The sequence below is a fragment of the Schistocerca serialis genome, chromosome 5, assembly GCF_023864345.2.
Source record: "Schistocerca serialis cubense isolate TAMUIC-IGC-003099 chromosome 5, iqSchSeri2.2, whole genome shotgun sequence".
NCBI classification, from domain to species: domain Eukaryota; kingdom Metazoa; phylum Arthropoda; class Insecta; order Orthoptera; family Acrididae; genus Schistocerca; species Schistocerca serialis.
Genome location: NC_064642.1, coordinates 288,040,379 through 288,054,426, shown reverse-complemented (window position 1 = coordinate 288,054,426; position 14,048 = coordinate 288,040,379). Strand labels below are relative to the sequence as shown.

Genomic DNA, 14,048 nt, shown 5'->3' with positions numbered 1-14,048 from the left:
GATAATACTTCCAACACTACAAAAATATAAGCAAAACCTCCTTTTGTTTTCGACAAGGGGCCATAACAATCCACTGCTAACAATTCCACTAAGTCATCTGGTTTGACATTTTGCATGAGAAGTCTGAACATCTGATTAGTAACCTTGGGTCATTGACATTTGTCACACATCTTAATATGGTTGTTTACTCTCTTCACCATGTTGTCAAAAATTATACACTCTTTCAATTTTTTTATACACTTTTTTGCTGCTATGTCTCCAAAACTCAAACGAATTATGTCATCTATGTACTCACTGGGCCAACACACTTTCCAATCTTCTGAATTTTCATTAGTTTGCCTAAATAAAACCCCAGAATGCACCTTGTAATATTTCGCCAATTTATTATTAGTACCTGGCATAGCTAAGTCCCTCTTTATCATTTTCCATACTTTGTCGTGATTCTGATAACTCCTCATGTACTTACAGATGCCTTCTATCTTCTTTTCTCCAGGAAGTCCCTTTGTATAGAACAATTTAACATATTCCCCACCTACTTTCCGTCTTGCTTCTCCAGTTTCTCCCAATGGTAACCTTGATAGTGCATCTGCTACTTTGTTTTGTGTGCCCGTGAGGTTTTTTATTTCAAATTCAAATTGTTGCATAAACACTGTCCACATCATCAATTGTGTACACATCAATCTAAATTTCTTAAAAAAATAAGAGCTCTGTGATCAGTGTAAATGAGTTTTGTTGCCCCACAGGTAGTCTCTGAATTTTTTGAATCTCCAAATTATTGCCAGAGCTTCTCTTTTAGTCACACTATAATTTCTTTCATACCTCATTAATGATAAGCTTGCAAAAGCAATTGTCATATGATCTTCCTTTTCTCATCTTCCCCAAAATTTTGAAATAATTCAACTCCAATACCATAACCACTGGAATCAGTTCCCAGACAAAAAGGTTGATGAAGGTTGAGATGGTGCAAAACCCTCTCCTCTTTCATGGCCTCTTTAAGATGGTTAAATGCTTCTTTGCATTCATCCATCCAAACAAAAGGCACTTTAGGACTTAATAGTTTGTTTAAACATAAGTTGTTGAACACTTGTCCAGACACAAAATTTCTATAAAAATTGCACAAACCTAGGAATGACTTAAACTGTTTCCAAGTCTTTGGAGATAGATACTCTTTATCTGCTTTCATCCTTTTAGGGTTAACCTTAATACCAGCGGTAGACAAGATTCTACCCAAGAATGTTATTTCTTTTCTTACAAACCCACATTTCTTAAGACTAAGGGTCACACTCCCTTTCCTCAAAGCTTGAAACACCTCATCCAACAATCTATGAAGCTCTTCCCAAGGCTCAGTGGCAATCAAAAGGTTGTCCACATACATTGTTTCTTTAGAACTCATCTCTGGTCCTAATACTTGGTCGAGGGCCAGAATGAACACTGACACACTAATATTTAAACCAAATGGAACCACAGGGTATTGGTAACATTTCCATTTACCAAAAAAAACACACTCCTTTGTGAGCAGGACTTGCCTGTACCCAGCTGTCGGATCAAGACTGCTCAGATAATTCATATTGTAATATTTTTGGAATATTCCAGCCATATTCTCAGTTTGATCAGTCTCTCTACTCACTATGGTATTCAACATCCTAGCATCTATGACCAATCCCACACTACCATCTTTCTTGCCAACAACTGTTAATGGACTATTGTATTCAATTTTACTTCTCTCTATAACACAACACTCTATCATCCTCCCAATTTCCTTATGTACAGCTTCTCTCAAAGTGAACGGTATAGGGAAAGGTTTTCTTGCAAAGAGTTAATGTGGTTTCTGATCTAACTTGCATTCAAAGTTTTTAACTTTACCTGGCTTCTCTGAAAATACTTCTCTATTCACCCTTAGGACTTCTCCTAGCTTATCTGTCTGCTGCTCACTTAACCCTTCTACCTTGTCCATTTGGACCTTCAATGCTTCTGTTGTTCCTCTTTCACCTTCATTAGAACCACAGTCTAGGTTCAGTTCGAAATACCCAATGTCCATTCCTATTGGCATCAATCTTGTCTCCAATTGTCCTACTAAATTATTGTTATCTATCACCATACCCTCCAAATTCATCTTCATTTCTGATCCTCGATTATCAAAATTGATAAAACCATCCACACAGTTAATTTCTTGCACTCTATTACCAGTAACCAATCCATACCCAAGATAATATCCGCACTCAGACCAGACACAACAAAAAATTTGTGTACCAAATCTATGACCCTAGTTCAGATTTTAAATAATCTGACACTTCACAACTTTATTCTGTTTACCTGTGGCACCTACTGTTTTTAACCCTAACACTGGTACATCAATTACCTCATTACCATCTTTTATACAATTACAGAATTCTTCAGCTAATTCACTAATTTCACTGCCCATATCAAACAGAGCTTTCTCTTCCCTACCACAGGCTCTTTATTTTACAAAAGGTTGCCCACTTCAGTATCATCAACATCCTCTTCCTCATGTAATAAATCTTTTTCGAATTGCCATGTTCCCAATCTCTACTACATAATTTCGCATTTGCGTCCTCTCCTGATTCCTTCCAAATCGGGTCCTGTTCCTTTGCCACATGGTGTCCTGCTCATCACTACTGATGCCACCTACCTTCATATTAATGTCCCAAATGCCAGTGGCCTTACCACTGTTGAACAGTATCTTTCCTAATGCCCAGAAGATTCAAAATCTACAACCTCCTTTACTAGTCACCATGACCAACTGTATCCTCATCCACAATTATTTCTCCATTGAAGGCATTACCTACAAACAAATCTGGGGTATGGCTACGGGCACCTGCGTGGCACCTTCTTATGCCAACCTATTCATGGGCCATCTAGAGGAGTCCTTCCTAAACACCTAGAATCCCAAACCCCCCACCTGTTTCAGATTCACTGATGACATATTTGTGATCTAGATCAAGTGTGAGGACACTCACACTCCTCCAGAAGCTGAACACCTTCACCGCCATTTACTTCACCTCATCCTACTCAAACCCAACGAGCCACCTTTCTTGATGTTGACCTCCATCTCAAATATGGCTATATCAGTACCTCCATCCTTATCAAACCTACCAGCCACCAGAAATTCCTCCACTTTGACAGCTGTAACCTAGTCCACGCCAAAAAGTCCCTTCCCTACAGCCTAGCCACCCAAGGGCACTGCTTCATGACTGACACGTGGCCCCATGAAAAATACACCAAGGGTATCACTGAGGATTCAAAGACTGTAATTACCCACCTGATCTCATACAAAAACAGATCTCTGGTGCCATATGGCTCCAGTCATCCACCACCTCCCAAAGTCCCATCACCCAGCCACAGAGGAGCATTCCCCTCATGACTCAGTACCACTCAGTGCTGGAGAAAACGAATTACATCCTCTGTCAGTATTTTGACTACCTTCTTCATTTCCAGAAATGAGAATGTCCTGCTCTCTATCACTCTCGCCCCTCTCACAATAGTATTCTGCTGCCCATCAGAACTACACAATATTCTTGTCCATTTCTGCAACTCCTGCTCCCAACTCCTTGCCTCATATCCCATATCCCTGTAACATATATGGATACAATACCTGTCCCATACATCCTCCCAATACCACCTACACCTATCCAGTCACAAGCATCACCTGTCCCATCAAAGGCAGCACTACTTGTGAAACTAGATGCTAGAAATTTGCTTTGTAACTGTTATTTTTATGTGATACACTTGGAACTGGTAATTGAAACTATACACACTCTACAATGTTACTGGATGGATAAAGAATCACTCATCAAGCAGTGGCAGGAGAACACTGATATGAAGGTATTTAAATTTTCAAGCTTTCTAATCCAGTGGCTACTTTTTCTGGCAGAAGGAAGAGGGCTGAAGGAAATAAACTGGTGAGGTTTAGAAAATGGGGAGAGTTCAGAAAAGCCACCCAAACCTTTGGTCACGGAAGACTTACTGAATGTATTACAAGGAAAGAATGGTAGTTGAGGACTGCACCAGATGACATTTGACAACTCGAGAGCTTAAAGATGGAAGACATGGTAATATGCAAAACAGAGGTTACTGACAAATGGTTCAAATGGCTCTGAGCACTATGGAACTTAACATCTATGGTCATCAGTCCCCTAGAACTTAGAACTACTTAAACCTAACTAACCTAAGGACATTACACAGGCCGTGCGGTTAAAGGCGCTGCAGTCTGAAACCGCAAGACCGCTACGGTCGCAGGTTTGAATCCTGCCTCGGGCATGGATGTTTGTGATGTCCTTATGTCAGTTAGGTTTAACTAATTCTAAGTTCTAGGGGACTAATGACCTCAGCAGTTGAGTCTCATAGTGCTCAGAGCCATTTGAATTTGACATTACACAACACCCAGTCATCACGAGGCAGAGAAAATCCCTGACGCCGCCGGGAATCGAACCCGGGAACACTGGCGTGGGAAGCAAGAACGCTACCGCACGACCATGAGCTGCGGACGATTACTGACAAAACATCATGTATGAGTTAATAGGAATGTAAAGCTAAGTAGCGGTGGCAGGAATAGATAGGCAAGTCAGAAAATGAACGGTTGAGAACCAGTGATATGTTGTTACATCAGTTTTTACTTGTGGAGTCCTGAGAAACAGGTGTCTGGAGGACGATGGTACTTTCAGTGAAACAGGCACTGTGTTGCCAGTATACATCCTCTGCATATTCCAATGCATCCTACCAATAAATATGTGGTAGTTATGCATATTTATAAGGCTGAAGAGTATTTACATAACAGCTAGTATATGACATATGTTTCCACAACACCCTTATGAGGCCCTAGGCTTCTTTTGCACTCATTTCTCTATCACATGGCTCCTACTCCTGTGACCACCCCCACCATAAGATATGTCCTATGCAGCCTCCTGTCACCACCTATACCAGCCCTGTTACTAGTAAAATATACATGGGGGAGTTGGAAAATAAGTGTACCCTGTCATCTGTGGTCAGAGTTGTGTGTGAAAGGAAAAAAAAGAGAATGAGACATTAAAGACAAGACATATCTTTTATTTTTCTACATAATTTCCAAGTGCATTGAGACATTTGTTATACAGCTTTATAAGCGTCAAAAAGCCCTCCAGGAAAAAAATCAGGGTGTTGCGTATGGAAGGAGTGTTGAACAGCTTGTTTGACGTCAGCATTGCTGCCAAAGTGCCTTCTGCCGAGAGTCTTCTTCAAAGCAGGAAACAGATGGAAGTCACTTGGTGCTAGATCCAGACTGTGAGGCAGATGGTGTAGGCGTTCCCAACCAAGAGTTCCATAAGGTTTTGCAATGCTGTTGCCTTGTGTGGTCTCGCATTGTCATCCAACAGTAGAATGCCAGATCTGAGAAGGCCAGGCCGCTTTTTCCGAATCACTTCTTTCAATTTCAACAGAGTGGCACAGTACCACGCAGTATTGATGGTTGCATCTTCCAGAAAGTCCAGCAGCAAAACTCCTTTGGTGCCCCCCAGAAAACAGTGAGTAGCACTTTACCTGCAGATGGAGTGCTTTTGAACTTCTTTCGGACAGGTGAGGATGGATGTTTCCACTCCATGAATGCAGCCTTTGATTCAGGCATGTAATGGTGGACCCACGTTTCATCCCCCATCACAATCCAAAACAGAAGGTCAGTGCCAGATTCATGGTAATGCATGATCTGTTCCAGGCTGAACACCATGCATTGTTCCATGTATGTCGGGATCAGTTGGTGGGGCACTCATTGTGCAGACACTTTCCTGTATCGAAGAATGTCATGGATGATCTTATGAGCTCACTCATGCCTGACCCCAAGTTCTGCCACTACTCCATCGACTGTGATACGCCGGTTCTCTTTAATCATATCTTCCACCTTCCTGGCATTTGCATCTGTAGTGGCCATGCACGTCTGTCCAGGTCTCGGTATCTCCCGCATGTGTTGACGTCCATCACTGAACTGCTGGCACCATCTCCACACCATGTGCCTTGACATCACACCTGACCCATACACCTCAACAAATCGGTTATGAATTTCTGTGCCTGATACTCCACGCACCCATTCATAGTGAATAACAGCTCTCACTTCCACCTTTGACCATGACTTCAAAATGCACATTCTCTCCATAGCTCTGGGGAAAGACTGAGTGGCTGGCCTCCGCTTTGTGATGGCACTGCAAAAGTGCCATCTGCTTGCTTGCAGTCGACCTCTACCCAATGATGTATTGGTGTCTTGCACATGCACGTTCACCTGCCATGTCGTCTTTTGCCCATATCACACAACTCTGCCCACTGTCAACAGGGGAAACTTATTTTCCAACACCCCCTCATATATTATCAAAGGGACAACCACTTGTGAGATGACACATATCATACACCAGCTGTTATGCAAACGATGTTTGGTCTTTTACATTGGCATGAGTACCACCAAGCTATCAGTTAGGATGAATAGGCTTAGGCAGAGGGTGTATACTGCCAGCACACAATATCCTGTTGCAAAGCATGTTACACAACATGACAATCATGACTTTGGTCTCTGTTTCACCACACATACCATCTGGATTATTCCTCCAGACAATTGTATCTCAGAACTCTGCAAATGGGAACTGGTTTTACATGTCTTTGGCTCTCACCATTCACCTAGCCTTAACATCAGACCAGGACTCAAACCCAGGATTTTCCCTTTCACTGGCAGATACTCTACCAACAGAGCTACCCAAATATGACTCATGACTCATCCTCATAGTTTCACTTCCACCAATATATTCCAAACTTCACAGAATTGTCCAGCTCTGCTGAAAGAAAGGATATATATTCCTTTAATTTGCTATGTTTGTATGCACTTTTCACACTTTGTAGACCAATATGCCAATTTTTCTCATCATTGGCTGTTATCAGTAGATGAATTGTTTGAAAATTGGAAAGAGAAACATAAATCTCATTTTAGTATTTGCCTTCAACTTGACTAAAGCTGTTTGCAACTAAAAAGGCTTTAAAATTTTCCTTTCCTCTAATTGCCTTCTTTTTAAATACAAAACTGTTCTTTACTGCAATGACAACAGATGGTTCCTTGACCAATTTCCAAGCATCATGATTTTTCAAGGAGTTAATTCCTTCATTTATTCCAACTACCCATTTAACTGCCTTATCAGAATTAAGTGCTTCATGATATACAATGGTTCATCATTGTTCCTCCCTTGTACAATGTTGGTTTGTACTTCTGCAACATAGGCCTTCCCTTTGGAATTTTCCTTTTCTTGATTTTCAATTCAGTATTTACCATTCAAAAATTCTTAAATATATACTCCCTATGTTCCACAACTTGTCTTGTTTCTGGCAGGCAAACTCTAAAACTGCAGCTGTATAGAGTATCCTGTAAGAATGACTTTTTCATCTCTCATGGATAATTTAGAAAGACATCTTTGTCTGGGTACATGAATGAAACCTTCACATTCTATTACATGTAAGTATTGTACAGTAGGCTTTCATCCTGTCCACAATTCACAAGGTGTTTTTTCATAGTTGTTGCTATTTATAACACAGTTTGTTATGTATGCCACAGAGTACATCAGCTTAACCCAAGAATGTTCAATAAATTGCTTCCTGTTTATTGAAAGAAATAAATGTGCACGTCATTCAAGCAGAGAAAATGGACTTCTTTTTAACAGAACAAATGCTTCTTCATTCTTCATTGTCTTTTTTGAAAAACAGAAACATCATAGGTAATCCAGTCACAATAATGAAACAAACAGCACTTGTTTAAATCGTAACATTTATTTTCATCATTATCAGAAGTGAACTAGAATGTCACAATATATTTTATCAGAAACTATATTCTAGTTACTGTAGATAGCATAACCACAGAAAAATAACCATAGGTGCTGTAAGCCACCATTGGTAATTTAGAATAACATGTTTTCTTCTACTGTTTCAGTGACAGTTATCCATGAGACAACTTTTTAAATCTTTGTTCTTCTGTTTTCATTGTAACAGTTCATCTCACACCTGTTAATCCATATGTTATCTAGCATTTATAGATTATTAGATAAAATAAATTTAATCATACAGTGTAGGCTTTCACGGCCGGTGTTGTCTTCAGGTGAAACTTCCAGGCCAAGAGGCTATGGTCAATGTATAAAATATTCACCTAACGTTTCAGCGCCATCTGCGGGGGACATCTTCTGACGTCATCCGGAAGTAGCCAGACGACTTCAGAAAATGTCTCCCACAGATGGAGACGAAACGTTAGGTGAAAATTTTATACATCAACCACGGCCTCTCAGCTCTGAAGTTTCAACTAAAATAAATTTGTTCACCTGTGTACATTACACTGCCACATTTTCAATGCCTGTGCTACATTCAGGTTTCAGTTTCAAGCAACAACACTCTATTACAATTATTTCCTTATTTCACTTCATGTAAATTACTGTATGGTTCTTGAAACATTGCTATGGATCAAGGCTTCCCCCTGCTTTGTTAAAACTACGTTACTGCATATCTAGAACTAGCATCAGCTTCAAGAACCATTAAGCACTTATAAAAAATGCTGACATATCCCTAAGTTGTGAGTGTCTATTTTTCTTAACTATAGGGTCATTCAAATAAAATTAATATCATATACTCTCCTTTCAGGTAACACAAGGAAGGTATGTCATCCAATGTGAATCAGACCCTCCATTGCCAACCAGCGGCTACAATGATATAATACCAGAAATTCAGGAAATAAACAGTATAGAAATGGACCAATCAAGACCAAAGAGAGAGGTGACAAAGACTATAAAACTTCCTGAAGTGAACAGTGATGACAGTGTCTCTTCAACAGATAACATACTGTACTTAAATTGTACGCGTGAGGATGTTGTTTGTCAAAACATTACTTGTACATCAGGTTTTACTGATTCAAAAGCACTGCTCAGTATAAAATTCATTGGAAAACTCAACACATCAGCACTAGGTCAGTTAACCTTTATTATTATCATTACTGCTACAGTTATGAGCAGAAAAATTGCAACAGGAAGAGGCAACATATTTGACTTAAAATTTTAATTTCCAGTAGTTCATAAAAAGTATGGAGTACTGTTATCTGAAAGAAAAACAACATTATGGTAACTGATGAATTTGTTGTTTAAGACATTACAAAGAAGTGAGTGTACAGGAAGATGCTAGCAAACAGTTAGTAACTTTAGCATGTTCAGCAGTTACTATAATTTGAATAATACAAAAATACTGATCATCTGTTCTGGCATCTGTCATATGACAAGAGATATACTGTAGACAGACATCTCTGTCTGCAATAATTCTATATTTCTCAGTGATATGATGATATGAATATAATAGAGGGAAACATTCCACACAGGAAAAATATATCTAAAAACAAAGACAGTGTAACTTACCAAATGAAAGTGTTGGTATATTGATAGACACACAAACAAACACAAACACACACACAAAATTCAAGCTTTCACAACCAACGGTTGCTTCATCAGGAAAGAGGGAAGGAGAGGGAAAGACGAAAAGAAGTGGGAAGTGGGTTTTAAGGGAGAGGGTAAGGAGTCATTCCAATCCCAGGAGTGGAAGGACTTACCTTAGGGGGAAAAAGGGACAGGTATACACTCGCGCACACATACATACCCATCCATACATATACAGACACAAGCAGACACATGTAAAGGCAAAGAATTTGGGCAGAGATGTCAGTCGAGGCGGAAGTACAGAGGCAAAGATGATGTTGAATGACAGGTGAGGTATGAGCGGTGGCAACGTAAAATTAGTGGAGGTTGAGGCCTGGTGGGTAACGGGAAGAGAGGATATATTGAAGGGCAAGTTCCCATCTCTGGAGTTCTGACAGGCTGGTGTTAGTGGGAAGTATCCAGATAACCCGGACGGAGTAACACTGTGCCAAGATGTGCTGGCCATGCACCAAGGCATGTTTAGCCACAGGGTGATCCTCATTACCAACAAACACTGTCTACCTGTGTCCATTCATGCGAATGGACAGTTTGTTGCTGGTCATTCCCACATAGAAAGCTTCACAGTGTAGGCAAGTCAGTTGGTAAATCACATGCGTGCTTTCACACATGGTTCTGCCTTTGATCGTGTACACCTTCCGGGTTACAGGACTGGAGTAGGTGGTGGTGGGAGGGTGCATGGGACAGGTTTTACACCAGGGGCGGTTACAAGGGTAGGAGCCGCTCTTACCTCACCTGTCATTCAACATCATCTTTGCCTCTGTACTTCAGCCTCAACTGACATCTCTGCCAAAATTCTTTGCCTGTACATATGCCTGCTTGTGTCTGTATATGTGCGGATGGAAAAGTGTGTGGGCGCAAGTGTATACCTGTCCCTTCTTCCCCCTAAGGTAAGTCTTTCCACTCCCGGGATTGGAATGACTCCTTACCCTCTCCCTTAAAACCCACTTCCTTTCGTCTTTCCCTCTCCTTCCCTCTTTCCTGATGAAGCAACCATTGGTTGCAAAAGCTTGAATTTTGTGTGTGTGTTTGTGTTTGTTTGTGTGTTTATCAACATACCAATGGTTTCCTTTGGTAAGTTGCATCATCTTTGTTTTTAGATATATTTTTCCCGCATGAAATGTTTCCCTCTATTATATTCATATCATTAATTTGAACCCAACAATTACGTTTGTTATTGTCACTGTTGCATTTCGGATTTTTTTCTGTCATCTCACTTTCTCTTACTGTTTGTGCAAGTAGTTTCACTTTGTATTCACCTTCTCCTTTTTACCGTAATCCACCGTACAATTTTATCTTGCCTACATATACTCAATAATACGTAACCCACTTAAAAACCATAACCAAACATTTTTTTCCGCTTTCAACACTACCGCTGCTATAAAATCCACCGTTCCCAGTTCACAAACAGTTCCTTCCACCTGTTAAACAACCATTTCAGCTAGTTCTAACAACTTTCGCTTTATTTCCACTTCCGTTTTTCCCACATCACTCATCATTTTTAGCCACTTCCCACAGGTTTTAACGTCATTATTTCTTCGTCAGACAATTGTTAGCCTCATTTTCATAATCTTCCACCACAAAACTTCTCCTTTTAATACATTTACAACCAGTTTTTTCGAAATTTTTCCAAATTTCTCTGCCCTTTAATGTGTTTTGGCGGCAACACAACCACCTAACTTTTGTGCACATCATTGTTTACCAAGCCAATTTCACCACCGGATCAACATAGCTCAGGTTTTACCAACACTTTTTCGACTTTTTTCGCAGCAGATCTCCAGTTGCTTTCTAGTTCATCTTTATGTCTCCCCCATTTATTTTTATTTTCATTTTCATTTTCATTTCAGCCTTGTGTCACACTTTCCACATTCTAATACCATGTCATCCTCACAACATCCCCACAATGACCCCATTAAGTTTTATTTACATTCCCTCCACAAACATGCCTTCGCCCTAGCCAGATTACGCTCCCATATTTTATTTACTCAGACTTGTCTGACATTTGGCATTACCCCCAAAGGCCTCACACTTAAAGTTCCCATCTCTGGCTGTCACCCTTCTTTCCATCAGTCCCTATACCGGTTCCAAACTGAACAATCCACAGCCCTCACCCACCTAATCCTTCACCTACACATCAACTCAGCCAATGAACACACCCATCAACACCTATCCTTAATAAAAGTCCTCAATCCTTCCTCTCCCACATCCACACCAGCTGTTCAGAGCGTCCTCATACAGGCCAACAGCAAATTAGAACAGCATGCCACCCTCCACCTCAAAAAACTATCCAATCTCCTGGTTTCCCACCTATGGAAAGGCAACTCGCTCACCCTCCACAACCTTTCCAGCAAACCTCAACCTCCTCTCATTGCATACAGACCCAGTCTCTCCCATCTACTCAATCTCCCACTTCCAGCTCCACTCCCCCCAAAACCTCAAAATTCTAATCAACACAATCTGGAACCACAACACCCTAACTCAGTAGTTAACCTTTCCTCCAAACCTCTCTCCCAATCCGAAACCTCTGTCCTATCCAAAGGCCTTACCTTCAGCCCTACTCCCAGATTCAACCAAACAGCCCTTGTCAAAGATTTACTGTCCTACACTCGTACTCTCTGCTGGAAATACCACTTCACCATGAAGAAAAATAATTCTAATCCTACTCCTAATGATCCAATTCCCCAAGACACTATCCAAATTGAACCCTGCTTGGAACAGTTCTGTCCTCCGTCACAGTGCGACCCACCTCCTCTTCCTCCAAATCACCCTCTCCAAACCTTCCAGGAATTTCTCACTTCCAGCCTTGCTTCTCAATCCTTCATGAAAATTCTTAATCCCACTCCCAACATCACCACTGCTGAAGCCCAGGCTACCCGTGATCTGAAGGCTGACTGATCCATCATCATTCCTCCGGCGGAAGAGGGTTCCACGACAGTGGTACTTGATTGTCAGGAGTATGTGGTTGAGGGACTGCGTCAGCTTTCAGACAACACTACATACAAAGTTAGCCAAGGTAATCCCATTCCTGATGTTCAGGAGGAGCTTCAAGGAATCCTCAGAACCTTAGGCCCCCTACAAAACATTTCACCTGACTCCATCAACCTCCTGACCCCACCGACACCCCACACTCCTACCTTCTACCTACTTCCGAAATTTCACAAACCCAATCATCTTGGCCGCCCCATTGCAGCTGGTTACCAAGACCCCACAGAACATATCTCGGGCTACGTAGATCAACAACTTCAACCCATTACATGCAGTCTCCCATCCTTCGTCAAAGACACCAACCACTTTCTCGAATGCCTGGGATCCTTAACCAATCTGTTATCCCCAGAAACTATCCTTGTAACCATTGATGCCACTTCCTTATACACAAATATCCCGCACATCCAGGGCCTCGCTGCGATGGAGCACTTCCCTTCACGCCGATCACCTGCCACCCTACCTAAAACCTCTTTCCTCATTACCTTAGCCAGCTTCATCCTGACTCACAACTTCTTCACTTTCAAAGGCCAGACATACCAACAATTAAACGGAACAGCCATGGATACCAGGATGGCCCCCTCGTACGCCAACCTATTTATGGGTCACTCAGAGGAAGCCTTCTTGGTTACCCAGGCCTGCCAACCCAAAGTTTGGTACAGATTTATTGATGACATCTTCATGATCTGGACTCACAGTGAAGAAGAACTCCAGAATTTCCTCTCCAACCTCAACTCCTTTGGTTCCATCAGATTCACCTGGTCCTACTCCAAATCCCATGCCAATTTCCTTGATGTTGACCTCCATCTGTCCAATGGCCAACTTCACCTATATGTCCACATCAAACCCACCAACAAACAACAGTACCTCCATTACGACAGCTGCCACCCATTCCATATCAAATGGTCCCTTCCCTACAGCCTAGGTCTTCGTGGCAAACGAATCTGCTCCAGTCCTGAATCCCTGAACCATTACTCCAACAACCTGAAAACAGCTTTCGCATCCTGCAACTACCCTCCCAACCTGGTACAGAAGCAAATAACCAGAGCCACTTCCTCATCCCCTCAAACCCAGAACCTCCCACAGAAGAACCCCAAAAGTGCCCCACTTGTGACAGGATACTTTCTGGGACTGGATCAGACTCTGCATGTGGCTCTCCAGCAGGGATATGACTTCCTCAAATCCTTCCCTGAAATGAGATCCATCCTTCATGAAATCCTCCCCACTCCACCAAGAGTGTCTTTCCACCGTCCACCTAACCTCCGTAACCTCTTGGTTCATCTCTATGAAATCCCCAAACCACCTTCCCTACCCTCTGGCTCCTACCCCCGTAACTGCCCCTGGTGTAAAACCTGTCCCATGCACCCTCCCACCACTACCTACTCCAGTCCTGTAACCCGGAAGGTGTACATGATCAAAGGCAGAGCCACGTGTGAAAGCATGCATGTGATTACCAACTGACCTGCCTACACTGTGAAGCTTTCTATGTGGGAATGACCAGCAACAAACTGTCCATTCATATGAACGGACACAGGCAGACAGTGTTTGTTGGTAATGAGGATCACCTTGTGGCTAAACATGCCTTGG

The 14,048-nt window shown here is 41.7% G+C and overlaps 1 protein-coding gene across 3 annotated transcripts in view; it reads left to right on the top strand.

Moving 5' to 3' along the window:
- LOC126480903 (integrin alpha-4-like) overlaps positions 1 to 14,048 on the top strand; it is a 582,211-nt gene that overhangs the window by 461,542 nt on the left and 106,621 nt on the right. For all 3 annotated transcript variants that reach the window (XM_050104300.1, XM_050104298.1, XM_050104299.1), the window contains exon 20: positions 8,644 to 8,965. In XM_050104300.1, the coding sequence (XP_049960257.1) occupies positions 8,644 to 8,965 (322 nt within the window). The remainder of the gene's footprint in view (positions 1 to 8,643; positions 8,966 to 14,048) is intronic.